Below are 27,891 nucleotides of genomic sequence, written 5' to 3'. Positions count from 1 at the left end.
CAAAGTCCTCTTGGTCCTATAACCCTCGCAGCCTCGGAGGATTCTCCAGCAAGAGAATACCCACACAAAAAAAGAGCTGCGGGCCTATCATCCATACTTACCTGTTGTTGAAAATCTTACCGGTCTCGGCATACGCTGCGTTGAGGGGAGCAATTGAGCAATTGAGCAATCGAACCCAACTTGCTATTCTAAGAGGAGGGTAGGACGAAGCTGGTGTACAGCCGAATCTTAAGACATCCATATACGTTTCGCAAACGAGCTATAGCCTTCCTCGATACCTATTCCTTGCCGACAGCTGTGCTCCATGACGACGTCACAATGTTGAGAAGACCCTCAATCGCGACCCGACGGTATACGAGCACAAGATGAACGGTGATGCGGGCCTTGTTGGATGTTTAGTCGAAAGACTTACAACTAGGGTAAATGGGAACCTCCTCTCCTCCGCGTAGCATCGTAGACTGCTGCTAATGAACATCTCCGCGCACAGCTTCCGCATCGTACTGGTACTCCAGGTCAAGACCTCGAACGCGACGACGTCGCTCTTATCACACGCGCTACGCTCGTAAAGATCAGTGTTACATCTATTACTGCCGTACTCGAATCACTTATCTCACTCCTGGAAGACCTTGGTCGTCCGTATAAGACATTCGCAAGCCATCCGTCTCATATCCTCCTGTCCGAAGTTTACGTCCTATCGCTTGCCGCCGATTGCTGTTCTGCTCGTTGGGAACCGTTTAGTAAAGCTAGATCCAATGTCGCGGTTGGCCTATCCGCCTCCGGGCTTAATGCCCCCGAGCCGTTGGACGACGGGCTCGTGACTAGGATATTCGAGCTTTTCAAGCACCTTCTTAACCCATTCCCCGATGGCTACTGTTTGCCAGCCAAGACAATATTAGATGAGAGATCTGCACGGGAAATTTTCGATACTCGATTCAGAGACCCGACTGCTCGAGCCACCTCGTCAAGCGGTTCGGATGACTCTCGGGAAACCAAGGTAATAAAAAGCGACGATACACAGGATATTGAACCATATATCAAGACTATCGTGGAGTTCGTGACCGCGTCCAGCTGGTCGGCCTCCTTCGAAAATGTGAGAAGCAGCATCCAAGGAATTAGAACCACAGGTGCGGCGCAGGCGGTTCCAACCCATGTGATGACCGAGGAAGAGAAGACTGCGTTAGTGATACTACGTTTAGTCTCGTATATGTGGGTTGACGGCCAGAAGCTTGGACTTATAATCCAAGAATTGTGCTCCAGCTTCCTCCACTTTCGACGAGCTTACCAGAATACGATTGCCGTCATCACGCCGCTCCTAATCACCGGATGGATCGAGCGCTATCCTAAGGAGTTCGTCACGTTGCACCACCAACATAAGAAGTTGGAGGGTGGTCCTGATACTCTATTTGATATGACACAAACGATAGCTGATAGTGGGAAACGACGATCAATATTGTTCCCCTTCCAAACCTCTCTGCTCATGCTGATTCCCGATGTATTTGAAGTGGCAAGTAATTTACGGGAAGCGAAAACTGGTGGCATGACTAAGAAGGTTGGGTTTCTTGAAGGGTTAAGAAAAGCGCTCAGGAATAAAAACGACGCGGCTGGGTATTGTCTTGTTAGCCTTCTTCGAGCCGTTCGTCATTTCGACGATGATGGAGACGCTGCAATTGTAAGTTATGCCATGGATGTTCAGGATGAAGTCCGGGACGCTGTTTTTCGCCGGTACCATCCTAATGGGGAGGGATCTTTGTTTGATCAAGACTTGACTACCGCAGCCTTCATTAGTCTTACGCATTTGAACTTTGAGGGCTCCGTAGAGTCGCTGACACAATCGTGTCTTCATTCCGCCGCGCCAACTACTTTCAAGATCGCAATTATTCAAGCGTGCTCGTACTTTGCACGGCAGCCCAACGCCGAGGATTATCATCGGTTGTTTACCGAGGCCGCTGGGTTTATACAGGCCCAAATGAAGGTTAGAATCACTTCAATGCAAATACCTATATAAGCAAGCAGACGTACTGACTCTCTCTAGGCGATGTCCGCTCTTTCGACGGATTTATACATGGGAGATCATCACTCGCAGCGCAAACCCTCCGAAGCTGATTCGTCTACGACTGTGTTAGTATGTAACGTACTAAACTTCCTAGATGCCTCGCCAGAAACCCTATTTGAAGCTCCGCCGGCAAACAGTGCGGAAGAGGAACAGTTTTACGAAGGAATATTTGAAGCATTCGTGTCTTGTCTTGTAACAGCGAATGACTCTATCAGAGCCCTCGCTAGTAACTTGGCTAGGAAACTGCTCGCTCCAAATGGTTTCCTCTCTTCATTACGCAAATCAAGACGAATAGACTCGCACGGCTTCGCAGTCAAGTTCTGGAAATTAACGTAGGTCCACATCCCTAATCTTTAAGGTATATGCTATAACTGATGACCGGCTATAGATCGCTTGTCCTGATGGAAATGTGTGAGAAGCTCGAACGAGGAGACGACTCGTTGTTCAAGTCCATTCACGGATACCTTGAGTCGCGTCTGCTACTCCTAGGTTCAATAAAGGTAGGATCAGGAACCGGGAGGCTTGCTTAATAACCTATACTGACAGACTTGTAGGAACTATGTGTGGTATCCGAGGACATCCCGGAACGCGTAGCAACTTCGACAAAACTCGAGACTCTCTTCCTAACATCCCTCTGTTCGGCAGATATAGAAACAAGCCAATTAGTAACATCTTGCATTGGGCTCTTTAACGAAGAATGCCGCATTTTGGATTCCACCGTGGACGCAGGAAAGACCGCGAATCTGTTGCTCCGGAATAGTGAAATCTTCGGCGAGATCGCTTCTCCCGAATTCCGATTCACAGGAATGATGGCTTTCCAAAAACGAACACGTGCCCTATTAAGGCGCATGCAATATCCAAGTGTGGGTATTCTAGAAGCTTGGGAGAAGGCATTCGATAAGTGGCTTCACCTCTCAAAAGACGTGTCTACGACATCCGCAGAGGGTGTTGACGAGAAGCGCTTTTCTGAGTGGAGGAACTTATCCGGGTTCCTCGCGTCGCTTGGTGGTATTTGCACAGCTGAGCAAGCTTATATTATGGATGAGCCTGCTGCTAGTGGTCTCAAGTGGATTGATCGACTTTCGTCAGAGAACCACGAGGAACCCCTTCTCAACAGATACCTTCAACTTAGTACTCAGCTACTTGCATGCACCAACGTGCGAGTTAGGGAAACCACCCGGGAGGTGTTATCTACTGACATATCCCCGAGCTTATATCAGCCTTTATTTAGGGCACTCGAGTCGGAACTTGAAGTGCTCTTCACGGGTGCCCTCGAAACATCTAGTAAAGGACAGGATGTTGAGATTATATTCGCCGAGCAAGCTGCATCGTTATTGAAGGCTTTAGTAGAACGATTACAGACGCCCTCGGAGCTAGGAGCCGCATCATCGATTAACTTTGGCTCCCTCGGGTTGAGCTTCGCAAAGTTTCTAGATGGTGTGGCAGATAACGTAGCTAGTTTACGAGTCAAGATCAAGATTTGTCAGATGTGCGAGTCTGTTAATAGGAAGAAAGAGCACTTGAACCTCCGCGATGACGTTCGGAAACGAAATCAGCTCCTAGAGTACATCTTTAGTTGGATTGCTAGGCCTCGCTCACCACCTACAGACGGAAGCTCCACACAGATTCATCAGGAAAGCGCGGCACGAATCCAGAGAGACCTCGATAAAGCTTGTCTCCGGTCTCTCGCAGAACTTACTTACAGGCTACCACTTCAGCCGGGAGACGGGCAGAACGACGCTGGCATTAGCGAGTTGAAGTCCCAGATGTTCCGTACCTATTTCAACAGGTTTCTTTCGTTACTTAACTACGAGCCGTCAGATAGTATTAGGGGGGATGTTACTGGAAATTCATCCCACCGCGATGAATCTGGATCAACGTCTGAACTATCTATCACCATCCTCTCGAACCTCTTAAGTGCAAATATCGATGTAGGCCTCAAGTACTCCCTCAGTATCGGCTATAATGAGAACGTGGAGATTCGCACCGCGTTTATAAAGGTTCTTTACAACATTTTAGTTCAAGGGACAGAGTTCAGTAATTTATCTGACAAGGCAGTAAATGAGAAGTACGATGAGTTAATAGAGGTAGGCAGTTATATTCAAACAGGCCCCCTTTAATCGTTCACACCAGCTAACTACGATTAATCAGCTACTTACCCACGACATGAGCCTTGCCGTTGCTATTAGTACGGTCTGCCCAAGCGGCGAAGTCGAGGAACTTACAATTTCAATGCTCTACATTTTTGAATCTCGCGGGCGCATTTTTGAACTTATGGAAGCATTAATTAAACAGGAGATTGAAGATACAGGTTAGTCAAGCGCTGTCGTCCTAAATATCCAAGCTAATTATTCATTTAGAGAATGAGTCTGAGATACTCCGTCGAAATTGTGTCGCCACCAAGATGCTCTCTATCTACGCGAGGTGGAAAGGGGCGAACTATCTCAAAGCTACACTCCAAAAAGTCGTGGAGAGGTTAATGTTAACTTCAAAGGACTTGGACCTCGAGCTTGATCCAGCAAGAATTTCATCCCAAGAAGAACTCCAAAAGAATGCGCTACAGCTGCGCATCGTCGCCAAAGTTTTTATTGACGATATTTGCGCATCCTCCACCAGTATTCCTTCATCATTTAGGAAGATCTGTAGCATAGTAAGTTGACTCTTGTCGATATGCATAAGTTACCGCTATTAACATTTAGATAGATATCTTCAGCAGTGATGCCTAGATTCCAAGAGGCCAAATATACAGCCGTTGGAGCCTTCATATTTCTAAGATTCTTCTGCCCTGCCATCGTCGCCCCTGAAGCAGAGAACTTAGTAGCCACGCCACCGTCCAAGGAAATGCGACGTGGTCTACTCCTAATCGCAAAAGTGATACAGAATCTAGCAAATAACGTCTTGTTCGGAGCAAAGGAGCCATATATGTATCCTCTAAACGATTTTTTGACGCAGAACATTTATCGTGTCACCACCTTTCTCAGAGAGATCTCGGTAAGAATTACTAAGCTCCTTATCTATTCCCACTCCTGCTAATAACGCTACTGTACAGGTACCTCCACCTGTCCTTGATCCACGTCCAGCAGACGGCGAAACCTATGAGTTTGGCTCCTGTGTCGCTCTACATAGGTTTTTATATGACCACTGGGACCATGTCCGGCAAAGACTCATGTCTCAGGAACGACGAGAGCACGTACGCTCTCCTAACGAGTTAGTTCGTGGTCGATCGCCCGTACTCGAACCCTTACGGGCTCTCATAACAAATTTGGGGCCACCTCCGCTAGCGGTTACTTGGAATCGCCCTCAAATATCTTCAAATACCCCATTGTCTTACTCTAGGTTCCAGCACTTCATGCTTCGTAACGCTTTCCGGGGTACCGATTCCTTTGCAACAGCTCGTGCCATTTACGACGGTGGCGAGAGTAGAGTACGTATATCGTGATCAACAGAAAACCTTCGATACTTGTTCAAAGCTAATGATCATAGGATGGGCTCTCCGTCATTTGTATAATTCTTCGCCATATCGATCAAGATTCCATAGATTATGATACCCTTTTGTATTGCTTCCTAAAAGTAAGTTCTAATTAAACCACTACGCTCGGCTCCGAAAAACTTTTTCCTTCACACACCGGTTTCTTTATTCCTCCCCCTATTGTACAATCCCTTGTCTAACCTATCCTAGATTGCGAGCCGGCTATGGCACAAGCCATTCGGGTTATTAATCGATGCGACATGTTATGATGGTCAAAATGACCCCCCGGACGAGCTGTTCAAAAAGTTGGAACTTCTTAGTCCAAGCGAATTGTCTGATCAGCTTTCTAGGATTTATGTCTATAATATGAATAGCACATTCCGGTATGTTGATATTGCACCATCGTGTATCTGACGTGCTAACGAAACCAGGAAATGCTTCCGGCGCATACTTCGTATAGCCACGAAGAGTGATACAAATGTCTTAAATCCAGGCAACGTAGATTATCTACTACTTAGCAGCCGTCAAGATCTACAGGCACATTTCCACCTTAGTCAAGTCCACCTTCCGAAGGAGACCATCAGCATAGCCACCGATTCTCGATACACTTTCCAGCCGGTTACTCGGCTCTCGAAGACTAAAGGAAAGATTGAAGTAACAGTTGGGGTCGGTGGCTCGTTTGTTCAAGTAACCACCGTGAAGAAACAGGAGGTTCATCCAACTTTTCGTCTAAACGGAATTGTAAACGACATTTTCCACCTCAAGGATCTGGATGAGGCGCCAACTTCTATTCCTACCGAGGATGACTCTGCGTTTGGGTTGCGTGCAGACAATGGCAAAATTGTGATGTACTTCCAAAGCAGTAGGAAGGCTGACGTCTTGAAGGAAATCCGCAGAGCAAAGGCAATGTTAAGTAAAGATGCCAGGACGATAAAACCGTTCGAGCGGCTTATCCGACCTCAAGATGTCCCTGGAACATTGCTGAACCTTGCGTTAACAAATCTTGCTTCTCCGGATGCGATGCTCCGGATTGCATCGTATAATCTACTCGGCGCGCTGTGTCGAGCTTTCAAGTTCAAGGCAGCTTCCATGTTCATGTGCACCAAAGGTAAAGCCCTCTCCAAAATTCTCTCGCCGTCTTCACTAACCATACTACGCAGATGTCTCCGTTCCTCTAGACCCTACTCAATTCATCGTCAACGTCAGCAAAGTTCTTGCCAAAGAAGAACCCCAGCTAACATGCGACTTCTTGAATGAATTCTTTGTCGGGTGGGAAAGTTTCTCCGATGAGCAGAAACCTTTGAGTCTGGCTTACATGGCGCCCTGGATACCAGGCCTGCGTACATCACTCTTACCGGACGAGACTGACAGCGAGAAAGCCAAAGAAAAAGTAGCTTCGATATTCCGCAAGTTGATAGATGTGACGGTTATGGAGCCTTCACTAGGCCTAGTTTTGGAATACACAGCTTGGCCAGCGATTCACAAGGATGAAGTCTTATTAGACATCTTCCTTGATGAGATTGTCAAGGCGGCGTTGGCTGTGGGGCTATATGACGAGCACACGCAAGCTCTAACGTCAATAGTGACAGCTATTGGCACAATAACGCTTCGTGGAAAGATAATATCCAGGCTTCGGAAGGCACTGAACAGATCCTCGCTTCGACCCACGAAATATCTACCCGATAACTCCGTTTGGAACGAGCTTTGCATTCTACTCCAATTTTGCCTCTCCCTTTCCTTTGATTGTGGCGTTCAGACGCAAATCTACTTGCCTGAAATATTCCATATAGTCACTATGCTATCAAACACGGGCACTCATGATATTCGAGCGCTAGTCCACCGACTATTAATCAATTCGATCCATGCAGCTTGCACCTCATTCCAGCTAGAAGATACGAAGCTGTCGAAACTCCGGGGCACCCTTGAAATCTTGTCCGAACCAAGAAATGATAGTCTCTCCGTTCCCTTGGTCGTGACCAAGGAAGGAGCCTCTATCACAACTTCTCACGAGGCCGGGCCGACGCTTTCGGTTATAGAGAACCTAGCCACTCTACTCTTCGAGACGTGTTCTGTTGCAGCACCATCGGTTGATATGGCTAACGCTTGGCGGTCGAGATGGATGAGTTTGGTAGCCAGCACTGCCTTTCAAAATAATCCAGCAATTCAGCCCCGAGCATTCACCGTAATGGGATGTTTAGCTCGCGAAGAAGTTGATGACGACTTGCTCTACCAAGTCCTCGTAGCACTCCGCAATAGCGTCGGTCGTTTTGGTGAAGACAACGGCAGCGACATGCTCGTTGCTATAGTCACATCTTTATCTAAGATGATCGCGAAGCTCACTGCAGCCTCTCGATATGGGCCGCAACTGTTCTGGTTGGCGATGTCGCTTGTCCGTCTCGTACCCGCCACCCTGTTCAACTGTGCTGCCTTGTTCCTGGAAGCTGTTCTGGCAAACATTGGGACGACAAATGAGTTAAAAAACAATAAAATGGCACAATATCTCTTACAAGGTCGAGCAACATTGGAAGAAGCGGCGATACCCCTGGATGAAGCGTACGGGATACATTTCACACCAGACAGTTTCCATTTCGCAGTCTGCGCCTGTCTCGCGCGAGGGCTTACAGACCCTATCACTAGAATTACAGCACTCCGGGTTCTCTCAACCTTCCTCGAGATGACAACAGGCAGCTCCGAGGATTCATCAAAGACCTTTACAACCGAGTTCTATGCGTCACCATATCTAGCTCTCATTCACGCCCGGGCAATTACCCCTGAGGATTTAAAGGAATGCCTCTGGTCGGCGGGTATCAACCCATTAAACGTTGCTAATTTAGGGCCAACTCGCAACCTGCACGACCTGAATAGCGTAAAGGACAAAGACCTCTTATTAAGCACGGCTATTGAGCTGGTTGATTTCCAGATCCTAGACGAGGCGATACAGACTCATACTCTGGCGTGGCTTAATGACCTGGCATCCGGAAGACCTACCGTCGTATTGCACCTGTGAGTTCAATTAGCTCTTGGATATATATTACATACAAGTTACTGACATAGTATAGATGCCCAACCATCGCGTCATTTTTGGACGAGGTGTTGCTCCATGGTCAGAGCTCTTCGACACTTGAATCGGCGCACGCTCTGCTTCAGACACTATCTTCCAACCCAAAGTTTACGAGCGCGCTAGAAAGCGCCGGCATATTAAATGAGATCTTAGAAGATTTGGGATTTGAAGGGCTTTATCGCTCGAGCTCCTTCACTTACGCTCAAGATCCGGACAAGCAGTGTTCTATATTGACCGAGAAGTTAATTGAGGTTAGCGATGTCCCCAGCCCAACATGCAAAGAGCATAAGAATAAACCACTAACATATTAAGTAGCTCATCATTATCTAAGACAAGGTAGTTACAGGAGTAGAGCAGGATTTTAAGTTGGATATTCAAGAGCAGCATAGCGAAAAAAAAAAGTAAGAAAGCATTTGCCACAAGCCGTTTAAAATAAGAGCGCATACACCCAAATTAGCCAGTACAGATATGGGTGGGAAAAGTATGATTTAGATAGTAGGAAATGTAGAGAAATAAGCTAAGACAGGAGCCAATATTTAAAAGATATATGCACGCCAGTACGTGTGTTACTCTATATAGAACAAAATACGTCATTATCTATTCTAGTTTTGACCCCCTGAATTGACATATCATATATTATATATCATATCACGTGATGACGCGGTTGTGTCTCCAACGCGCCGCGACTCACTTTATTTAAACAAATAATCACTTACACGCTTCACACTATGCGGCGCTCATTGCGAAGCACGCGACAGCCAGTCTCGATATTGGCGGATGAGGCTAATACACCAGAGCCACCATCTGTCATAAAAAATGAAGAACTGCTACAAACAAATAGTGCTTCCCGAAAAACTAGGATTAGGAAGAGGGCCGCCCAGCATCAGAGTGATGAAGAATTCGTTGAAGACAGTCCAGCAGAAGCACCACGTGTCAAGAGGCAAAAGGTAGGAGCGCGGTCTATTAAAAAGAATGGAGATGCTACCGCTCAGTTACATGCGTGCCTCTTCGGCAAACTGAACATGGCCCTAAACGCCTCTACAACGGAAAGTGGTGGTATTAACCACCCTAATCGTGCCCATGGACTACGTTATCACCGTCCTTTACTCCTAGACAGCCGTCAGGCTCGCACATGTCTGCTCACCTGGTTCGACGGCGTAAGCTCTTCGCGCGAGATGCCCTGGCGCAAATCCTGGACGGACCCAAGTACTACTACTCCTAAGGAAGTCGAGCGTCGCGCGTACCAGGTCTGGATCAGCGAGATCATGCTCCAGCAGACGCGCGTTGCTACCGTCGTCGACTACTGGAACCGCTGGATGAAACGATGGCCTACGATCCGGGACTTAGCGGCTGCGGAGCAGGACGAAGTGCTTTCAGCCTGGAGAGGACTCGGATATTATAGTCGCGCTACGAGGATCCATGACGCGGCTAGGATCGTGTGCAAGGATTCTGGTATGAAGGGCTTGTTGCCGGCGGATGTGGGAGAGTTGGTTGCGAAAGTGCCTGGCGTCGGGAGATACACGGCGGGGGCTATCTCGGCGATCGTCTTTGGGAGAGCGGCACCGATGGTGGATGGAAATGTGCTGCGTGTGCTGAGCCGGCAGCTTGGTGTGTTTGGGGATGTTAAGACGGATAAGGCGGTTATTGAGCTGTTGTGGGCGGCGGCTGATGCCCTAGTTAAGGCTGTTGCGGGAGATGATCCAGAAGATGAGGATGATGATACTACTACTAAGAGAGGGGAATATGAGGAAGCGGCACCGAGTAATAGGCCTGGTCGCTGGGGCCAGGCGTTGATGGAACTTGGCAGCACGATATGCGCACCAAAGCCTAACTGCGCAGTATGCCCTATTACATCGAGCTGTCGCGCGTACGACGAGGGTCTGAGGTTAGCTGCAAAGAGGGGCTTGGTATCTAAGCCTACGGCGCCGAGCAATACTACTACTCTTGATATTGAAGATGCCTGCACTCTGTGCAAGCCATTCAAGGAGTATACAGAGGAAGACGGCGACGACAACGAACAGATCTTAAAGACGGAGGAGGTATTGAAGCAGCAGAAATCCAAGTCTCGGACACAAACTACGTTACGATCATTCGCATTCACACAAGTCGCGTCCAAACGGAAAATCGCATCTAGTTCTAAGGCGCCGCCATCTCCAGCTCTTAGTAGTGCCGCGGTAGAAGCGGTCGTAAGCCACGCGAGAAAGTTCCCGCTCAAGACGGTTAAGAAAGCCGTGCGCGAGGAGGAGACGTTAGTCTGTGCTATCCGGCGCAGCGACGGTCGGTATCTGATTCATAAGAGGCCGGAAAAGGGGCTCCTGGCGGGGTTGTGGGAGCTGCCGAGTTATATCGTAGAGGATCCGCGGGGAGGGTCGGGGAAGAGTAGGAAGAGGGATGCGGAGAAGTTTGTTCAGGGGTTATCGGGGAAGAGGAAGGGCGGGGTGAAGTATGTGGGTGAGTTGGGGTCTGTGCCGTGGCTTTTTTCGCATTTGAAGTTGACGATGCATGTTTATTTATTTGAAGTTGAGGGTGAGAGCGAGGATGAGGATGGTGATGAAGAGGGGGGGTCTAGTAAATGTGATAGGATACGGAGCCGGTGGAGCGATGTTGAGGCTCTTGATGCGGAGTCGATGGGGACGGGTATGCGGAAGTGTTGGGCGTTGGTTAAGGAGGCTGGTTAAGGGGTTGGTTATACATAGAATACCATAGTCTAATAAGAACACAACCAAACACGATTAACCAATGTACACCAAACAGATATTATTTGAACTAGATATTACGTTAACTGATAGAAAAGATGCCGTATGTCCTTTCATCGGCCGTTGCGAAAAAATGTGGGTAGGTTAGGGGCTTGGAATACCCTCACCCTACGAAGAGGGCCGGGCTTTACTCCCACGATATTGTATAAAAACACCACGGCAACTACTTCAAGCTTATATTTATGATATCTATTTCGGATAAAACCAGAGGTAAGATAGAAATTGTATAAAAAAAGAAAAAGAAACAAACAGACAAACAAAAAAAGGAAAAAAAGAAAAAAACATACAACACCGGGGATTCGCTGGTCGTCACCGACCCAACTACTAATCCGGCGGTATCCGGCTTGTCTAGGGGAGAGCGGACGGGATCCCGAATTTTCCAGATCCTATGGTCGTATGTGAAAGTTTAGATGTCAAATTCAGTTTATATACCAATACGCTAAGGCCACAAGACTGGACTTGTATAACCGGGTCTTGACTTGCTTGATAGTCCAAGAATCTATGTAATAACTGAAACAAGTCTTTAAGTCTTATTCGATCCTCCTCCTAGGTCCCTTTCTCACCATCGTAACTACTATTCTTCTTTGTGGTGTACTTGACTTGGGCTCCTTTATGTATGGCCACATAGTTGGTTGCGTTATGACTGGTGACTTCACCACTTCGTCACGGTCACCCGCCAATGAGATTATGCTTTTTGTTACTGTACCAGGTACGTCAACACTCATCATTCATTGAGGCTTGTCGAAGATCATTACACAATTTGCTATAGTTGACAGATCTGTTTCTTTTTCTCGAATCCTATATAATTGCTCTTTCAAGCGCTTATGCTAGGAGGATGTGTAAAAACAACTAAATCTTCTCACTTCTATTCATATTGAGATAATTCAACGGCCATCAATATATATACACCACCTGTCTAGATAATTAACATGAGCAACTGGGGTAACGCGCGGTCCGTAGGCGGGAAGGCTGGCTACCAAGGTGGTGGAAACACTAGTTCCGGCTCCGTAAGTTGACATCCCTCTCTAACCAATTATCATATGGGACCATCTGATACTTTGGATTATTCTTCCTTGATGACTTCGAACTAACAATAACTATTCAGTTCTCCGGACCCGATTTTAACAACCTCTACCTTCAAAAGAGATCTACCGATAAAGAGTCTATCAAAAGACGTGAGAGCATATCAAATCAATACAACACCGGATTTATAGGCAAGATGTGGAAACGGTAAGTTTTGTTATCTGCTTATTTATGCCGTATTTTCGCCCTGAACTCGTATTCTAATTAGTTTCGGTGTAGTTGGGTTTCTGGCCCTAGTTGTTAAACAAGAACTTGGGTGTTGCTCCCGGTCGACATGTAATAGCTATGGGGCTTTGGTTGTGTTTACGAGTTGGTGAAACATCTATTGTACGTACGCGTTGAAGCGGTGATAAGTGGTGTTGGGTTGGCATTACAAATTACAACTACCCTTGCTATAACTGTTTCAAAGAGTCTTCTTGAATTCGCAATGCTTTAACCCGAATTATTTGAAGACTTCACAGCAACGGATTATTTATCGTATGCTTTCCGTCTATTGATGGTAATGTGAACGGCCAACAAACGGCCCCGGTGGATCGCGACACGCAATGTCGAATGAGCAACTAACAGCCTGTCACATCATTGCCTTTGCAAGACAAAAGCCCGTGCCCAAGTACATATAGTTATGCATTTACAAATCGAGAAGTTGGAGATTTAAGGAGTCGTAGTCTGCGCCCACCGGACTTAACCTCCACTGGACGGCATGCGATAGGTCTAGGTCTGCACTTTTTCTTTTTCTATCCGCCCATTTTCAAGCCCGATGAACGCGTCCTGTTTCTTTTGGCTCGTTATCACCTCATTTTACCTGGTTGACTGCTTCGACAGCAATCTATTTCGAAGCAGTAGTGCCCGCCAAGACCAAACAAGCTTTTTAGTAGACGGGAACGATGCTCCTTCGATATTGTATTTTTCTTCCACCATTCCTGATGCATCTTCTGTCCGAATCCACTTCTCTGACAATAGGCACGTCCATAACATGTATCCATAACAGGCAGGTCTCATATGATGATGGTGTCGTATACTGGAATATCCCGTCCTATGGGGAATGTTCATAGCGAAATAGCTCTTATACAATGGCTGCTACGAAGCTTTTTTGTGTTAAGGGGTATAATAATATAAATAAGGGGCGTGGTCGACTCACTTCATTCTCTCATTTTGCACCTCACGCTCGACATCCTCCATCATTGTCTTTATCACTTAGATATATCGAGAGAGCCGTAAAATTCGTCCATTACACTGCAAGATGAAGTTCTCAGCCGTTGCGCTATTTGCAGCTTTTGCTGTAGCCTCTCCTCATAACAATGCCGTTGCACGCAATAGCATTGCTCGAAGACAGGCCGCTGAGGCATGCTCTGTCGGCTACTGCACCCAGAACGGCGGAACGACAGGTGGTGCCGCGGGTGAGACCGTGACCGTGACCGACGTCGATAGCCTCACTGAAGCAGCCGCGCAAGATGGCCCTCTTACTATCATCGTCTCCGGCGCCATCTCCGGCTCCGCCAAAGTACGCGTCTCCGCCGACAAGACCATCTACGGAGAGACGGGTAGTTCGCTCAATGGTGTCGGTCTATATGTCCGTAGAGTTAATAATGTTATTATCCGTAACATGAATATCTCCAAGGTCCTAGCCGAGAACGGCGACGCCATCGGTATCGACGCATCATCAAACGTCTGGGTCGACCATTGCGACTTGTCCGGCGACCTAAGCCTCGGCAAGGATGATCTCGACGGACTCGTCGATATCTCGCACGGATCTGAGTGGGTTACCGTATCCAACACATACTTTCATGACCACTGGAAGGCGTCGTTGATCGGACACTCGGACAACAACGCCGAGGAGGATGAAGGCTCCCTTCACATCACTTACGCCAACAACCACTTCTTCAACACGTACAGCCGTGCACCGCTCATCCGCTTCGCAACCGTGCACATCGTCAACACATTCTGGGACTCGTTGATCGCAAGCGGTGTCAACACCCGAATGGGCGCTCAAGTTCTGATTCAAAGCTCTGCCTTCAAGAACAGCGCCAAGAATGCCGTTTTCTTTGCCGACTCTAAGGAAACCGGCTATGCCGTCCTCGACGATGTCGACCTCGGAGGCTCGGAGAACACGGCACCGGCCGGCACGTTGACGGCTAGTTCGCTGCCGTACTCCCCTATCGAGGTGCTGGGTTCCGCTGCCGTTCCCGATACCATACCCGGCACTGCCGGACAGAAATTGTAAAGGGGTTATTTAACTATATATTTATTAGCTATAGTGTCGAACATATAAGCCCTGGTTGCGTGCTTGCAAGTGGCGGCGTCGCCTTTTGCGACATATAGTAAATAAATAGATAAATAAATAAAACGCCCCTTTTTTATACGCTCCTAACTTGAGTTAAGTGCCGAGTACTAGAGTTTGCTTTAACTATTAGAAGTTATGTATCTCCATTGACACCGATAGCAAACAAAAGGGGTATAACGTGGCCCAATAATAACAATAGAATCAAGTCTAGCGCGGCCTCGTCTCATAGCTATTACATATGGCTATGACTATGACTATGTAAGTCCGCTCGGTAACTATTTGTCTTGGCCTCTATAGGACAGAAATGCCGAAAGTCACCGTACGACAACGTCCAGCTTCCCGTCTCGCTAGGATCAATGGAGGAATAACCGTTAGATGTTGATGCCGGGTTTATGGGTTTATGGGCTGCATGGTCGTTCCCCGCATCCCATATGCAAAGAATCCACCGAATGCTACGGTAGAGATCGATATTATCCATTCGATCTGGACCGGGGCACGTCGTCGTCTTAAACTCTCCACCAACCATCTTTCTAACCTGTTGGACCCTGAAAAACCACCACATTTCGCGGTAATTTAGGTAGTTGGTTTAGATATACCTACTTACCTCACGCACAATGGATAAGCTGCGACCGCTCGGCCGCGGAATCGATGATTTGCTACTTCCTACGTTCGCAGCGTATGCGCCGCTCGTCCTCGCGAAGGAGACCGAGATCAAGTCTACGCGACGCGAGACGCACAAGTACGGGAGCACTCCGCGACAGCAGCTAGACGTCTACTTCCCGGACCAGGCCAAAGCGGCGCCGCAGTTCCGCGCGAAGCCCGTGTTCGTCTTTCTATACGGAGGCGGGTTCGTTGGCGGCGGTAAGATAAACGACGAGTATGCCCACGGCTTGGTGTTTAAGAACGTGGGCCACTTCTTCGCTTCCCGCTACGGCTTTACCGTTATCGTCCCGGACTACCGGCTCATTTCTCACGGCGCCAAGTATCCCTCCGGTGGCGAGGACGTGAAGCTTGTCATTGATTGGATCGCGAAGGAGTTGACGAAGCAGGAGGGGTATGAGTCTATTGACTTATTTCTGCTGGGTAATTCTGCTGGAGGTATCCACGTTACGACGTACCTCCTGGACCCGGGGTTTAAAGAGTCCAGGGAAGCGGTTGTGTCCGAGGAGCGAAAGGGCCCGGGCGTACTACTCAGGGGCGTGGTACTGCTCGGCGTGCCGTTCCATTGGGGCGGCGATGACAATGCGATTCTACGAGCGTACTTAGGGGAGGGCAAGATCTGGGAGAACTCGTCCCTTGGTATTCTGGACAAGGAGAAAAAGAAGGGCTCGGAGCCGGTTCTACCCGGTGTTAAGATTAGTATCCTCGTCAGCGAACTGGACCCCGAGCTTATATATGAGTCGGCGCAGCAGTTCAAAAAGGAGTGGACGAAAGCTGATATCACTTACGATATCCTGGACGGGCACAATCATATCAGCCCTCAGTTAGGCTTGAGTACGGGAATTGAGAAGGAGGAAGCTTGGGGCGTACAGGTCGCTGAGTTCTGTCAGTCACGCGCTACTAAATAAGATATTTGCTGGCAAGGCATCGAGGATCCCATGAAATATAATATGATACACAGTATATTTATTTTGTTACGGTTCATACGATATGTTGATAATCGTGAATACACAGGTTGTAGCCGAATAAACACCAAATACTAGGTTAGTGGGATCTGACTGCATTCGACTTTGCATGATCATAGCGTCTATTTCCGTATAAAGGGGCTAAGTAACAGAAGCTGGTATATTATCAAAGCACAACCAAAACTCCACAATTATAACTTCACAGACCAGTACTATCACTATCGCTTCTTGAACTTCTGGGCTTGCCTTGGCTGGCTGCCATATGCCCTCCTTCCTTGCACCTTCTTATCCCTGCTCATACTCGCGCCTAACGTGAGGTCGATTCGCGGAGGCGTAGAGAAGCCGAAACTTCTAGCGACCTTTACCAAATCTAACTTGTTTATATCAAAAACAGAACGCAAGCTATGGCTTGCGTAAGCGTGCAGATATGACCGATAACCATCCTTGGCGCTCTGATTGAGATAGTAGTTCTGCGAGATGAGTTTTTCTAGTTGCGAAGAGACGTTTAGAATTTTCTTCGCTGGGAATTCGTACTCGAGCACAGGCACGCGAGCCTCTTTCAAGTGAGACAAGAAGCCAAGCTCATGGGGTTGCAAGAAGAGGAGACTGCGACCTTTGGAATTTGCGCCACGTGCAGTTCGACCAACCCGATGGATGTAGTCGCGGGGATCATCGGGGGGATCAAATTGAACGATGTAGTCGACTGCTGGGATCTAGTCTCTAGTTAGTGACATGTCACTGCAAGGTTTACTTCGACTACTTACATCTAGACCACGAGCGGCAACGTCCGTACATAGAAGGATACCAGTCTTAGCGTTACAGAATTCAAAGAAAGTGTTTGTCCGCTTTTGTTGCTTCTGCTTGCCGTGGAGAGATAGACAGGGCCTGCCAAATGTTGTTAGTATCTATGAACGTATCGAGGCGCGGTACTGGGAACAGAGGACTTACAGATCGATGTAATTTAGAAGCTCAGCGTAGTAATTGACACTGGCACAGCTGGAGAAAAACACGATAACCTTCTTCTTCAGGTTCCGCTTCAGAAACGAGAAAAGAAGAAGGAATCGCTTATCAGCTTCGCAGGTAACATATCCTTGCTCTAGTCCCGCAACGGTAGAGCTGGTACTCTCTTCATCGACGTTAATGTAGAGGGGACCTGGTCGAAGAGAAATCCTGGCGAGATCTTCAACCTTGGTAGTTTGCGTCGCGGAGAAGAGCATGGTCTGCCTGCCTTCGCTGGGTAGGATCTTGATGATTTGACGCATTTCATCTTCGAAACCTATTTCCAATATACGATCCGCCTCGTCTATAATCAGAGACTTCAGATTCTTGAAGACAAAGGGGGTATTTTGTAGGTGATCCAGGAGTCTCCCGGGGGTCGCAATGATGAGATTCACTCCCTTGGATAGCTTTTCGGCCTCTGCCCTGCGGTTTGCGCCTCCAATAACTATGCCATATGTCTGGGAGTGATGCGCCATCAATTCGCGGGCAACTCCGAAAATTTGCAGGGCCAACTCTCTTGTAGGAGAGACGACGATAACGCCGGTTCCGTTTCGTGGTTTGAATCGCAGTGCGCTTAGCATTTCCACCGCTGGGATTAAGAAGGCCAAAGTCTTTCCACTACCCGTCTTTGCAGCACCGAGCACGTCGCGACCAGCTAGTAAAGGTGGGATTGCTTTCCGTTGAATCGTTGTCATCTTTTCGAAGCCCATATCTTCCTTGATGGCCTTGGTGGTCTTTTCTGACAAGTTTAAGTCGGCAAAGTTTTGCGCATCGGAACCGATTGCAGTCTGAAGGGCGGCGATGGCGCTGTCGGCAGGCAAATCTGTGTTTTGAGGATTTTGGCCATCGTCCTCGTCCTCGGCGTTCGCTGCTTCCACCCTCTTATTCAATTCAGATGTTTCTTTCGCATCTTCTTCTTCTATTTCTTCCTCGCCCTGACCATCCTCTTTCCCACTGTCATCCGAATCTTGCTCTTGTTCTTGGGTGTCATCTTCGGCTTCAGAGTCGTCGTTCGAGGATTCAGCAGCAATCTCGGGTGCAGCTCGCTTTAGCTTCTTGGATTTGGGTGCCTTGACGGGAAGCGCCTTGGACTTTAACTCGGTGCTTTTGGAGCCATTGGCGTCCTTGAACTTTCGCTTTTTTGCATACTTTGCCGACTCCATGGTGTTGCGAATGAACGTTGCGAATAAATGTTGCTTGAGAAGTTGAGCTTGAGAAGTGGGCTGTCTAGGTACTTTTACCCGTCGTTCCTCTCGCTCAAGGAATTTTTTGCTTATCGATTGAAAAAGATTCTGATAAGCAGAAGTGGGTCTATTAGTCTCAATAATGTGGTCCGTGCACAGAATTCTATGTCCGGACGTACATAATCCGTACACTAGGCCAGAATCTCATCTCGACTGATATTTTCATTCATCTCATCGCTAAGAATATATACTTCATAATAAGTTGTCTATGAAATACTAATATGTAAAATGTAAAATATGGATATATACTTTCATTTTCTTTTATTCTACCTTATCCCGAAAAAAGAACGAAATCACAACATAGGCTTATATTATGTAGAGATCAATCCACGCTGGCTCACGATAGCCTCAATAACTGTTATTCAAAAGTTTTACCCGACCTCCCTTCTACTTTTATTTTTTAGCACCTCAGTTTATTATAAATAAAGATCAATACTACAATCACACCCCGTATATCTCTCATACCCCCAGGCCGCGTCTTCCGTCCTTGGCCCTGGATACCTCTCTATCAATGCTGATTCGGCAACTGATATTAGAAGCGTGTTATAAATGAAAAGCACTACCGGTCCTCGCTCTCGATATTATTACCTACTAAATCCTTCCAGGCTGCCGGGCACTTGTTCCCACTCCATCGCTTATTGTCTCGATGCCCTTTCTCGAATGCGAGGGTTGCGGGTTGAGGTGCATTACAGCTTGCATACCGTTGCACTGGATAAATTCGCGGATAAAGTCGACGTTGTTCTCCCTCGTTCTGGCTCGCGACTCAACCCCATACCACCCGCTCACGCGCCTTTCCTATCGATTCTCATAGTTGCCTTCCCCCAGAGTCCTGGCCGCGGCATCGTCGGTTTGTTTAAAATTAGATTCTCGGCACCAAGTTCAACTGGCAATCCTATATCCCATGACTTGCGTGAGATAGATTGAGGGTTCGGTACCCCAGGTGCTTGGTCGTCTCTGCCAGATAGATTAGTAGATATTATACTATGGGGAAGCATATCCGCTACCCAGGTTGCTTGGGGGAGTCCCAGTAACGGGCTATTCTGCAGGTATTATATGCATTCGTACTGCCGGGAAATGTTGTCCTCGTAGATTCCTTTTCTGCAGGTATGATAGACTAATCCCCTCAGCAAAATCTTTCACCTACCCCTATTCACTGCCCTTCTCCGCCTCAACATTACTCTCGTACTCGTGGCGCGCTAGGCTCATCATCATCGGCCGAACTACTACCCTCTTCCTCCGTATCCGCCTCCCGTGTCTTGGTCTTATTGGACTTGGGCCTGGGTACCACGTTGCAATGTGATGTGACACCGTTGCGAGGAGGCTTCTCAATATGGTAGCTGTGAGGTGATTATAAGCTCAAGATATTACTTGGACCATGTCGTATCACGCGGTCGAGACTCGGACTCGTCCGGCCTTTTGGCGTATTCTCTGGTAGAGCTCCGCAAGGGTATGCCATGGGGATGTGATGGACACGGCTGAGGTGGAGCTCGGCGCCTTACAAGCTGCTGAGAAAGTTGGAAATCATTGGACGATGCTGGAGGGTTGCGAGGCTTAGGTCATGACAGGATTTAGACTGGTATGCCGGCACATCCATTGCCTAGGGAGGACCGGGAAGAAGCATGGTCATGAACATCATGGCCAGTCTCCAGATCAACCACGAGCTGAGCTGCGATGAGGTCGAGACCGCGAGCTATCATCTGCCCACCGAGGCGAGAATGTTCAATGCCTCATCCGGCAGGTCCTAGGGCTCAAGGTTACCGTAAGTCGGAGTGTAATCCTATCTGTTTGCCGTCTTTCTGCAAGCCAAGCGTATGATATGTGCGTGGGGGAAGCAGTATAAGAAGTGTGCGTATAGTCTTCTGGTTAGGAAAGATGTTGCACCATTCCCGGAGAATATCAGCCTCTGTAGATCACTTCTCATCACGCAATTCAAACAAACTTCTGTCATCATGAAGTCAACCTTCTTCTTCACTCTGATTGCTGGCTTAGCCGCCTCTGCAGTAGACGGGTTTAGCCATGTCCAAAAAGAAGTCCGCCGACCACAGCCTGTATATGAAATTCAGACTGTCCAGCCGTCGCTACACCTTGATAAGGTGAACTTGAAGCAAGTTCCCGCCAGCTCGGTCCTATCGTCGCGTCAATCCACCACTGGTGACTTCTATGAATGCAGGAACTCGGTACGTCCCTCGTCTCTTCCCCCCCTTTTTTTCCTGGTAATTGTGTCGACCACAGTTAGATGTCATCTTCAGAAGACCACATCGAAGCTCAAGTCTTTCATCCACCTGTCTTATCTTACTTATGCCTATTCCTTTACTAATATTTTGTCCTTTTTCCATAGAACCCCCCACCTGGTGACAACGACTGCAACAACGTAATCGATGAAGTGTTCGCGCTAGATCAACCCCTCATAGTGGCACCCAACGCGTGCCTATTATTCCAATACGGGACGTGTTGGGGCTTCTTTTGTGCCCTATGCCAACAGTTGTCGACCGATACCAACTTCGTCGGCAGCCAGCTCGCCTCAGCTGAAGCCCTATGTGTATCCGGCGGCCAAGCCGGCACCCTCATTAGCCCGGACGAGCCACAGTGGGAGGCCGGCTTCATCTACCAGGGTGGTGGTCTACCCACCTACAGCGTCTGCTAGTTACTAGGAAGTATGTAATTAGTACTTGATAGTGCTTGATTAATTAGGTGAAATAATGTTGGCGAGTGTTGATGGGGTTCTCGCGCGGAGATGTATATTTCTTGTATCTCTCACATCTGATGGCGTTGGAGGCATAGGTGTGTATAAAGAGCAATGAAGTAATTTAAGGTACAAAAGGGGTTGACGTGGTATCCAACATATTCACGTCCAGCCTCTCAGGCAATCGGAACTTACTTCAACTCGAACATTTTAGCTCTCATTGCGTGATGCAGATACCGTAACAGTGAAACAGAGCGCATGTGACTTTAATTGTAGGATAATCCCATTTATATACCTCAGGTAGGTAGGTATTCCCCTTAAGACATAACATCACGTACACCTGTAAGGAATGGAATGAAGTAGAGTCACTATTAACCCAATTTTTCGACAGTTATCAATGATCTAGTGCCCATGGGATATATAAAAAGGCCTGTAAATATATTTACAACATCCGACACGTATTTCATGCAAGCAGCCCACCCCACTCTATGTATATTAATATGCGGCGGTTCCTTTTTATCCACAAAGCCGGTCGCCAAAACAAGAACCGTAACAATGTATTCATCCGTTAATGCGCCCCTTTGAACCAATCCACCGGATCATCTAGTAGTAGTAGTTTTCCTGCTCTACCCTACCTATCTTATTTTCGTCATAGTCATAATACCGAAAGTCATTGAGGCGAATTCTTAGTGGACTGCTGCCGTCGGAGTGTAACCTAGGTTCGCCTCCGGGACGGGGTCTTCGTGCTTAGCGGTGCTGCCCTTACCTCGCCACGTGCTAACAGCAGGAATATCGGCATGATATCTTTCTTCATCAGTGCCATAAGCGCGTGGGGTGAGCTTGATGAGGCAGTGGAGTGGGACGTTCATCCAGGGGCTGTGAGACTGGTCCTTCTTCATAAAGTATGCATATATACAGCGCAATATGGCTTGGTGGGTAACAATTAGGATATCCTCGGATCGTTCAAGCTCCATTATAATAGGTTCAAGACGGATAACAACGTCGCGGTAAGACTCACCACCGCGGTAGCGGTAATTATATTTGTCTTCGTCGCGCGCGACGAAATCCTCCGGGTAAACGTCCTTGATCTCCTGATATGTCATGCCGTCACAGACACCCGCATCGAGCTCGTCTAATGCTTTCCACTGCAACTGGTTGTAATTGTCGGGTAGAAAACGAGCCGTTTGTATAGTGCGTGTTAGGGTCGAGGTCCATACCGTGAGGGGGCGGTCACCCTATCAAACCATGTGAGACTTGCTATCCAGTAAAAGCTTTTGATTTAGATATAAACTTACACCGACGGACTGACGAACGAGTTCGGGCAGCTTCTTAGCATATTGATGCCCTCGCGGAGACAAATCCGCATCGCCACCGATTCGCCCATAGAGGTTGTACAGTGACTCCCCATGCCTCGAGAGCCACACCGATCTTGGCCGGATGTGCAAGTTCATTAGGTAGTAGACTACCCGACTCTGTAGGTAATCTTGTATACGGTTGATGATAACCTGAGACCCAACATCCATAATCTTGAGGTAGGTATATTCATCCTCGTCACCGTCGGCATCAATGCTCTTATATGCCTTCTCGTAGTTCTTTATTCGATTGCGAAAATCTAAAGCCGCTTTCTCGGGGTCCTGGCCCTTGTAATCGGGACTGGTAGTCTTGACATCTCGAATGTTGGCCATGATGAGTTCCTCGTTATCACACTTGGATTCAACGAACAAAACTTCGATACCCTCCTTAGTACATAAGTCATGGACCCATCTCCTGCGTTCCTTGGTAGAATTGGTAGCGTCGAGGATTCCGATCACACCGCCTTGGCGAAACCAGCTCATCATGTCGGCAATAGCGGCCTCGGCGGCCGCGCGGCGCCTGCGTTCTCCATCGGGATTGTTAGTAGCGAAGAAATCGGCTGGCGGTTGAGGAGCGTCATGACGTCGGTAGTTACCAACGTTGAATGTCTTGGCATCGATGGAGAGCCATTGAAGGTAACGCTGGGCTTCAGAACGAGTAAGACAGGTCAGCCATTTAAGATTTTACAATGACTAGTTCGAAGAGTAAGAGGGGAGGGGGAGGGGGGTTTGTGTTGGCGTGTGGCTAAGATGAATGTATTACCTTTCTGTGCTATGTAACTCTTCCCTCGTGCAGGCAAGCCAACCATGACAACACAGATCTTGGTGTCCTCGACCTGGACGACGCGGCCGTTAGTGCGTGGTGCCATGTTTTCCAACTTTCCGATGTAGCGAGGTTGTAATTGCAGGTGTAAGCAATGGGAGCATGTGAGGCAACAGGTAAGATCGGTAGTAGAAAGTATAGCGAGTAAGACAATGTGGACAAGAAAAGCGAATTTGAAAACTCTGGTCAAGAATGGAAATCGGAGAAAAGGAATTGGATGATATGAGATGAGATTATGGATCCTAGTCAGGTGCTAAGAAAGATAACCCGGTAAAGAAGAAACTATATCAAGTTGGTCTTCTTCAAATACTTTTTTTTTTAGTAGTCAAGTAGTTAAAAAGCTATGTATGCGTGGTGGTGTAGTGTTGCATCCAGAAGAAAGAAGGCGATGGGCTGGATTCATGGATAGAAAGGAAAGTTGCGGTGATGCAGGAGATTCCGTCACTAGTAAGACGTGATTGGATGCAACACCGGGATTCTCAGGAACCAGCGACAGGGTTTAACAAGGCATCTGGACATGTAATGTACCCTCCCACATTACTTCCCACATTACATCTAATAAGTACAACAGACAGGCAGCTACAAGTGCTACAACGCAACACAAGGCAGCTGGGGTAGCTCAAGAAAAATATAAAAAAGTCGGCAATAGGGCCCCGCATTCTAAGGGAGAATCCACTTTATATCGGGATGCGGGGCAAAAGGACCAATGGAGAGAGCCGAGAGAACCAATCAGAAATGAATATAAGCCGAGCTGGGGACCCCGTTTTCTTTTAGAGTTTTAGATAGCCCATAAGAAGGATAGCTCATAAAGATAGCCTTTCAGCTACAGCTTACACTAGACTTGCTTAGACTTGCTCAGAAGTTCTCCTTGCTTCTAGGTAGCCATTAGGTATCAACCGAACTATTAAAACCAACTTTGGTATTAATTTCCATATGTCTCTTTTCGATCTTCTTCGGGGCACACAAGAAGGGGCCACGAACTACCAAAGGTCCCTATCTTATTTCAAAATCGGAACAAATAAAACTCAATGAAGTCCTCGGCAACTTGCCGGAATCCTAATTGCCTATTCTTAACATAATAATATAAGAATCCGTCCGCCCGCAACCGACTACTCCCGAAAAACATTATCTTCTTCATTTCCCGCTTGGGAAGATTACCGACAACTCCTGCATTCAGCAGAAAGAATTACTGCCGGCGTAAATCATCCACCATGTGGTTGGTGCCACGATACAGCAATTGCCTTTCACCCCAACCACCAAGGTCTTCCACGTGAGGAAATAATACATAGTCTCGAAGTCAACTTTGACTAAATCGGCCATACTTCCGCTCTTCACACAGACCACTGGACCATACCAAAGTAACAAAACCGCAATCGCGATTGGGTCCCGCTCCGCACTGTCACGGGGGTTGATTATCCGCTACATTACATAGTATAAATCCCAGGCGGCCGTAGTAGAAAGAAGCGAACAAGTCGGTGTCAAGAAAACACATCGTCTCACCTTGGAAAAATTCGACGCGTGACCTCTTCGGCCCCCTGCAACGACGCCCCTCATCGTGGCGATTTTGTATAGTTCGGGTTCCCGCCGTGAGATCCGACCTATGATAAAGGTGTCTTTTTTTGCCCTGGTAGTCCTTGGGATCCTTCGCTTGAGTCTTCCTTGGTATTTATCTTGACCGCTAATATCGATGCTGTCTGGCCGTTGCAACATCTACCTCGCTATGCGGGATTTACGTAAATTATTCCGGAGAACCATGTAGTATTTAAAGCAACCAGAAAGAAGAATGAAGCCGGCTTGAAATCATGATCCGTCTGATGGAATTCACCTGATCTGCTAGATCACTTTCACCGTCTGAAACTGGCCAGAGAAGGTGAAGACGCTATTTCGATACAACGAGGAGAGTTCCTATCGGTGAGGATAGCGCGCAGAATTCACGACACCACGTGCAATGCCTGAGTGGAGATTCCCAGCCAAGCAGATCTAGAGGAGCCGACAGGGATTCCGGGGGATCCTGTGCCGACCTTCTGGGACCCCTATTTCGGTTATAACAAGCCCCTCTAAAGTAACTAGACCTCGATTTACACTTATTCCATATACCCATTTATCACATACATACCTACCTGGTACCGACATATACGCATAGCATGGCATTGCAATATTTTATCTCAGTTTTCTAACTAACTAGCTTTTACATAAAGTTTCTTCCTATTTCATTGATGAAGCTGAACCGTCAGATGGCGGGCGAGCTTGATTTATGATTAACAGTCTAGAACCTGGCCAACATGTCCATCTTATACCTGCCAGCACCGCATTTTACGAACATATAGGAATTGTCTCCTATCAATCTTAATAGAATTGGTGGCTCCAGAACTCAATGTTACCAGACCCAATATTCATCATCGCAATGACGTTGGTCAAAAACGTAATTCCCAAGATGTAAGGTCCAGTGCCTCCATTAGCGATTCCAGTTTGGCATAGGTTAGTTAGAGGGTCCCTCTCCTCCTTGTTTAGGAGATCCTTGGGATTAACCCAGAAAGTAGTCTCTCCAATCTGAACCCCAAAACTTGGGGGAGTAGCATCGCAGCTTGTAAAGTATGCACCGTAATTCCAGAGATATGATGCAGGCGGGTCGAACTTCCCATTTACCATTTCAGCTAGGTCTTAACAAGATTAGCTACACCTTTGATCATCTGGATCGAACTTATTCACCTGGTGGGAGGTAGATCAACGATGTAGCAGTGTCTAAGATGAACGGATAATGTCCACCCGTCGTAATTCCCCCGAATTGAAAGGCTGTCGGTACGATAGTATAGAAAGATGGCTTCCAAGAGGTACTGTCTCGATCGATCATATCCGCCTAATTTGTCAATATACATGCCAGCTCATGGAAGGCTTTGGTGGGGAATGAGTTTACTTACAATGATAATAGGGGTTTGGTCATGATCGCTCTTACTGATATCTACCGGCGGCATCCCGCCAATGCTCACGGAACCAAGGGACGAGTTTCTAGCCACTAATATCCTATTAACAATTTCCGAGGAGCAGGAAAGAGGAACTGTCATACTAGCAATAGTCCAATATGGCTGGGTCAACCCGCCGGTGACCATCGATGTAAAAAGTGGCGAATAAGGGACTGAGAGAAACTGGCTATTGTCGTAAATGTTATCTCCCCAGTAGGCGTTGGTGAGAGACGGGTAGGCGAGCCCAAGGATGCCAGAAGTTACATTATTACCTAGAAGCTCAAGTTAGAATACTGATAGAAATATATTATCGGGAAATGAGGGCATATACTAACCGTGCCATGTGCCTTGACTAGCAATTGCAATTTCCTGGTCGAAAACCGTTACTCCTGCGAATTCGACGTCCTAAAAATGAGAGATCAATTAGACAATGCCTATCCCCGTGGATACGTCCATATGCGTATTTGCATCGCCTGGATCCGCACAGGACAGCCTCCGCTAGTACACCACAATATGTATCATAGGCTACTCACCATTTTCCCCAGTACTATCTTAAAGAGTCAGCATTATCTTCTTCCGATAGCACCTCCCTGTTGTAATTTCGTATTGGGTTTTACTTACGGCCCTGTACGCTTTCGCCGTCCCCGTACTTAATAGCAAAGTGTATATTGGGTATGGCCCCCCCAGTGAAGTTACCCGCGAAGGCAGGGCCGAGAGCACATATATCATCTGATACGGTCTGATTCAGGCTCCCTTTGCAGCTGAAGTTGGGTCCTATAACCCCTTTAAATATGAACTATGGTCAAAAGCCTAACACATGGATGGGGTTTCTCAATGTTGACTTACAGGTATCTGCAGACCCTGAATCTATAACAAGGTCCATTTGCCGCCCATTGAATGAAGCTTGCACTGCATACTCGGCGGCGTAGTGATTGATAGCTGTGACGTTTTCATACCCTTTCCCACCACTACTACGCTGGACTTGACCAAACAAGGCTGCCGCGGAGCGGCGTGGTTTGCGCACGTCGTGGGGAACACGCCTCAAGTCTATATAGTTTTGGACCGTTCTATCAATGGGGATTGAAGTAAGTGGTTTGGCACGACGGAACCGGAACCCAGGAAGAGCGAGCGAGTGGATGAAATCCTCAGACGTAAGGCTTTGGGTATAATTGAGCGAGGGTAGTTGGGCAAGAGCAGGAGCAGCTAGAGATGGGACCAAGAGCCCGAGTATGACGAGTGTCCCCAGAGTCATCATATTGAATGTTAACTGCAGGGCCATGCTAGAAGTGTAAGTAGGAAGTGAGTCTAATGGAAGAGGTTAAAGCTGTGGTTAAAACTATCATCTAAGTGGAGTTTGTCTTAGACTTATAGAGATCCAAGGGCTTCAGAGTTGACCCTACATACATGTGCTTAGACTAGGCACATGTACACACTATACCGTCGTTCGTTTCGACGATGATATGATTTGACATGACCTTACCGACGTAAGAAGTAACCTACGT

At 47.6% G+C, this 27,891-nt stretch overlaps 9 protein-coding genes across 9 annotated transcripts; 6 read left to right on the top strand and 3 right to left on the bottom strand.

Moving 5' to 3' along the window:
- Nucleotides 1–102: 102 nt before the first annotated feature.
- Nucleotides 103–9,210, top strand: F5Y00DRAFT_172251 (uncharacterized protein). Its single transcript, XM_048004878.1, has 15 exons — nucleotides 103–419; nucleotides 488–1,972; nucleotides 2,033–2,385; nucleotides 2,442–2,553; nucleotides 2,608–4,140; nucleotides 4,205–4,364; nucleotides 4,414–4,703; nucleotides 4,757–5,044; nucleotides 5,103–5,477; nucleotides 5,537–5,623; nucleotides 5,733–5,905; nucleotides 5,954–6,630; nucleotides 6,683–8,525; nucleotides 8,582–8,834; nucleotides 8,899–9,210. The coding sequence occupies exons 1-15, from the start codon at nucleotides 366–368 to the stop codon at nucleotides 8,911–8,913; spliced, it is 7,698 nt and encodes a 2,565-aa protein (XP_047861159.1). The 5' UTR covers nucleotides 103–365; the 3' UTR covers nucleotides 8,914–9,210.
- A 92-nt stretch (nucleotides 9,211–9,302) lies between these two features.
- F5Y00DRAFT_273023 (DNA glycosylase) lies at nucleotides 9,303–11,261 on the top strand (the record flags this gene model as incomplete). The annotated part of the gene is made up of 2 exons (XM_048013098.1): nucleotides 9,303–11,034; nucleotides 11,104–11,261. Exons 1-2 carry the CDS (start codon nucleotides 9,312–9,314, stop codon nucleotides 11,259–11,261), a joined length of 1,881 nt encoding a protein of 626 aa, XP_047861158.1. The 5' UTR covers nucleotides 9,303–9,311.
- A 1,007-nt stretch (nucleotides 11,262–12,268) lies between these two features.
- Nucleotides 12,269–12,573, top strand: F5Y00DRAFT_265763 (uncharacterized protein; the record flags this gene model as incomplete). Its single annotated transcript, XM_048011836.1, has 2 exons — nucleotides 12,269–12,346; nucleotides 12,445–12,573. 2 exons carry the CDS (start codon nucleotides 12,269–12,271, stop codon nucleotides 12,571–12,573), a joined length of 207 nt encoding a protein of 68 aa, XP_047861157.1.
- A 1,089-nt stretch (nucleotides 12,574–13,662) lies between these two features.
- Nucleotides 13,663–14,684, top strand: F5Y00DRAFT_273015 (polysaccharide lyase family 1 protein; the record flags this gene model as incomplete). Its single annotated transcript, XM_048013097.1, has 1 exon — nucleotides 13,663–14,684. The coding sequence occupies one exon, from the start codon at nucleotides 13,663–13,665 to the stop codon at nucleotides 14,641–14,643; it is 981 nt and encodes a 326-aa protein (XP_047861156.1). The 3' UTR covers nucleotides 14,644–14,684.
- Nucleotides 14,685–14,730: 46 nt separating this feature from the next.
- Nucleotides 14,731–16,352, top strand: F5Y00DRAFT_172232 (alpha/beta-hydrolase). The gene has a single exon (XM_048004877.1). It carries the CDS (start codon nucleotides 15,318–15,320, stop codon nucleotides 16,269–16,271), a length of 954 nt encoding a protein of 317 aa, XP_047861155.1. The 5' UTR covers nucleotides 14,731–15,317; the 3' UTR covers nucleotides 16,272–16,352.
- Nucleotide 16,353: 1 nt separating this feature from the next.
- On the bottom strand, nucleotides 16,354–18,559 carry F5Y00DRAFT_172231 (ATP-dependent RNA helicase HAS1). The gene is made up of 3 exons (XM_048004876.1): nucleotides 17,277–18,559; nucleotides 17,093–17,213; nucleotides 16,354–17,041 (listed from the first exon to the last, which is right to left on the bottom strand). Exons 1-3 carry the CDS (start codon nucleotides 18,488–18,490, stop codon nucleotides 16,547–16,549), a joined length of 1,830 nt encoding a protein of 609 aa, XP_047861154.1. The 5' UTR covers nucleotides 18,491–18,559; the 3' UTR covers nucleotides 16,354–16,546.
- Nucleotides 18,560–20,520: 1,961 nt separating this feature from the next.
- F5Y00DRAFT_265759 (uncharacterized protein) lies at nucleotides 20,521–21,215 on the top strand (the record flags this gene model as incomplete). Its single annotated transcript, XM_048011835.1, has 2 exons — nucleotides 20,521–20,748; nucleotides 20,910–21,215. The coding sequence occupies 2 exons, from the start codon at nucleotides 20,521–20,523 to the stop codon at nucleotides 21,213–21,215; spliced, it is 534 nt and encodes a 177-aa protein (XP_047861153.1).
- Nucleotides 21,216–21,623: 408 nt separating this feature from the next.
- F5Y00DRAFT_246707 (bifunctional 6-phosphofructo-2-kinase/fructose-2,6-bisphosphate 2-phosphatase) lies at nucleotides 21,624–24,199 on the bottom strand. The gene is made up of 3 exons (XM_048009200.1): nucleotides 23,370–24,199; nucleotides 22,550–23,253; nucleotides 21,624–22,489 (listed from the first exon to the last, which is right to left on the bottom strand). Exons 1-3 carry the CDS (start codon nucleotides 23,473–23,475, stop codon nucleotides 21,941–21,943), a joined length of 1,359 nt encoding a protein of 452 aa, XP_047861152.1. The 5' UTR covers nucleotides 23,476–24,199; the 3' UTR covers nucleotides 21,624–21,940.
- A 1,576-nt stretch (nucleotides 24,200–25,775) lies between these two features.
- Nucleotides 25,776–27,668, bottom strand: F5Y00DRAFT_265757 (acid protease; the record flags this gene model as incomplete). The annotated part of the gene is made up of 8 exons (XM_048011834.1): nucleotides 25,776–26,089; nucleotides 26,139–26,286; nucleotides 26,348–26,442; nucleotides 26,494–26,661; nucleotides 26,725–26,794; nucleotides 26,923–26,936; nucleotides 27,011–27,172; nucleotides 27,236–27,668. The coding sequence occupies 8 exons, from the start codon at nucleotides 27,666–27,668 to the stop codon at nucleotides 25,776–25,778; spliced, it is 1,404 nt and encodes a 467-aa protein (XP_047861151.1).
- Between the last annotated feature and the right edge of the window lie 223 nt (nucleotides 27,669–27,891).

The sequence above is a fragment of the Daldinia vernicosa genome, assembly GCF_022497035.1.
Source record: "Daldinia vernicosa strain CBS 139.73 unplaced genomic scaffold F5Y00scaffold_59, whole genome shotgun sequence".
Lineage (NCBI taxonomy): Eukaryota > Fungi > Ascomycota > Sordariomycetes > Xylariales > Hypoxylaceae > Daldinia > Daldinia vernicosa.
This window is presented reverse-complemented; position numbering and strand designations above follow the sequence as displayed.